This window comes from Monopterus albus, unplaced genomic scaffold, assembly GCF_001952655.1.
Source record: "Monopterus albus unplaced genomic scaffold, M_albus_1.0 scaffold334.1, whole genome shotgun sequence".
NCBI classification, from domain to species: domain Eukaryota; kingdom Metazoa; phylum Chordata; class Actinopteri; order Synbranchiformes; family Synbranchidae; genus Monopterus; species Monopterus albus.
The window spans coordinates 291,450-293,650 of record NW_018128214.1 but is presented as its reverse complement, the minus strand read 5'-3'; the positions used below and the strand labels follow the sequence as shown (position 1 = coordinate 293,650).

General features: G+C 45.1%; 1 protein-coding gene across 3 annotated transcripts in view; it reads left to right on the top strand.

Annotated features, from left to right (window-relative positions):
• LOC109974447 (pleckstrin homology domain-containing family G member 3) overlaps positions 1–2,201 on the top strand; it is a 33,978-nt gene that overhangs the window by 21,448 nt on the left and 10,329 nt on the right. For all 3 annotated transcript variants that reach the window (XM_020624645.1, XM_020624646.1, XM_020624644.1), the window contains exons 5-9: positions 340–409; positions 587–633; positions 1,091–1,241; positions 1,717–1,848; positions 2,093–2,201. The exon at positions 2,093–2,201 is cut by the window's right edge and continues 62 nt beyond it. In XM_020624645.1, coding sequence (XP_020480301.1) covers positions 340–409; positions 587–633; positions 1,091–1,241; positions 1,717–1,848; positions 2,093–2,201 — 509 coding nt within the window. The remainder of the gene's footprint in view (positions 1–339; positions 410–586; positions 634–1,090; positions 1,242–1,716; positions 1,849–2,092) is intronic.

The window sequence follows — 2,201 nt, the reverse complement described above, 5'->3', positions numbered from 1 at the left end:
GTGTGTGTGTCTGTTGATTAAGTGGTGTGTAGCTAAAAACATTCTCACAGACTTCTAGTAAACATGTCGTGTCTTAAACATAAGAACATATTATGGCTAAGGCTACAGTTATACACATCATAATAATATTAAACATCCTGTCTGCTGACAGTCATCAACTCTTCTCTCTAGTTATCCTTGACCAGATGTACCCTGTAGAAACTCATAAGCATGACTAAGCATTTAACAGTCTAACTAGACATCCTATCTCCACTAAACATTTCTAATACATAAAGTATCTATCCAATATCTATCTGACTAAAAATACCTAACAATGGTGACGATGTTTCCTGTTCACAGCGAGCTGCTTCAGGCTCTCGACCTGTGTGACAATGACCCCGTCGCGGTCGCCAGGTGTTTCGTCATGAAGGTGAGAAACATTGTCTGTCAGAGTTGCAGATCAGAACTGAAGCTTCATGATTGACACACAAAGTCACTATTAACAGAACTAAAATCAATAGGAAAATGATCAGTTGTTCTTTTGTCATTTTTATTAGTGTTCTTACAGAACCTGACTGACTGAACTTGACTGTTTGTCTCATTTCAGAGCGAGTACTTTGAGATCTACACACAGTACTGCACAAACTACCCAAAGTAAGTGCTGACTGTGCTGCGGGCTGGTCCCAGCTCAGACCAGTGTCCTGTGGGTTTAACACAAACACACATCTTTACTGTCTCGTTAGAAACCAGCTGAGTGGAAATATTGTCATCTCTGTTCTTCGTAATTTCACTGATGACAGACACTCAGTTATACAGTAGAAGGTAGTTTCATGTGGACCCAGGTCCATTTAGTGGCTTCTCCAGAGCTATCGACCATCTGGTTCTGTGTTCAACACATTTCTGACTCTGATTCCAGGAGCTTACAGCTGTATCTGTGTAATCACACCTGGTTTGATAGGAAGATCTTTTTGTTGACATGTTTGTGCCTGCTCACACTTTGCTCCTGTGTTAACACCCGTTTGTTTTTTTCTTCACACTTCGTTCTGCCTGTTCACACCTGTTCACACCTGTTAACCTGAGTGACACCTGTTTGTTCTCCCACCTGCTGCAGTTCGGTTGCAGCGCTGACCGACTGCATGAGGAATAAATCTCTGGCCAAGTTCTTCTGGGAGCGTCAGGCGTCCCTGAAGCGCTCGCTGCCTCTCGGTTCATACCTGCTCAAACCTGTCCAGAGGATCCTCAAATACCACCTGCTGCTTCAGGTACACCAGGACGCCCTGACAGCCGTTCACACCTGCATTCAAAACAACTGCATGTACGATTGTTAGCTTTAGTGGAATAACAGAGAACCTGTGAATGTGAGGACCCTCAGGTAACATCACACCTTCACCTTCTGAAGTCAGAACGATACATTTGTGTGACTTCAGCTCCACAACCTTTGTGTTTCGATGGCAGGAAGGTGCACGACACACTTGTGGGTTCACGTGTACAGTAGTGCGAGTTTCTGCAGAGAACGTTAAAGGAAGGTGTGCACGCACACTGCAGAAAGTTGTATGTAATGACCACACAGGATCGAGAAAATTCCGTCAGCAGTAGCATAATGAGATGGAATCACTGCACATCTCTGTAGACCTGAGAAAGAAGAGGCCGACAGAGGCACCACGTCATCACTCGTGGTTTAGATGTACTGGTTGTTGGTGGTAATTTGTTTGTGATGATGATGATGTTTTTGTTTAGGAGATAGCGAAGCACTTTGACCATGAGGAGGAGGGCTATGAGGTGGTGGAGGAGGCCATCTGCACCATGACAGGAGTGGCCTGGTACATCAACGACATGAAGAGGAAACACGAGCATGCTGTCAGGCTGCAGGTGCTCACACAGCAACGTGCACAGATGCACACAAAGTCATTAGGTTGCACAAAACATGGATTCCTTTTTAGTTTATGCACTGCATTTAAACCAGACATGTGCATCTGCTGGAGTTTCTCTTCTTGATGAAGTTGGACTAACATTGGCATACTCGTACCAAAACCAGGTTTATTTGGTCTTAAAGTCACCGGCCTCTCTGCTGCTACTCTGGCTGCCTGAGACTTTGTTCCATGTCTTTCCTCAGGAGATCCAGTCTCTGCTGCTGAACTGGAAGGGTCCTGACCTCACCACGTACGGAGAGCTGGTTCTGGAGGGAACCTTCAAAGTTTATCGAGCCAAGAATGAGAGAACGC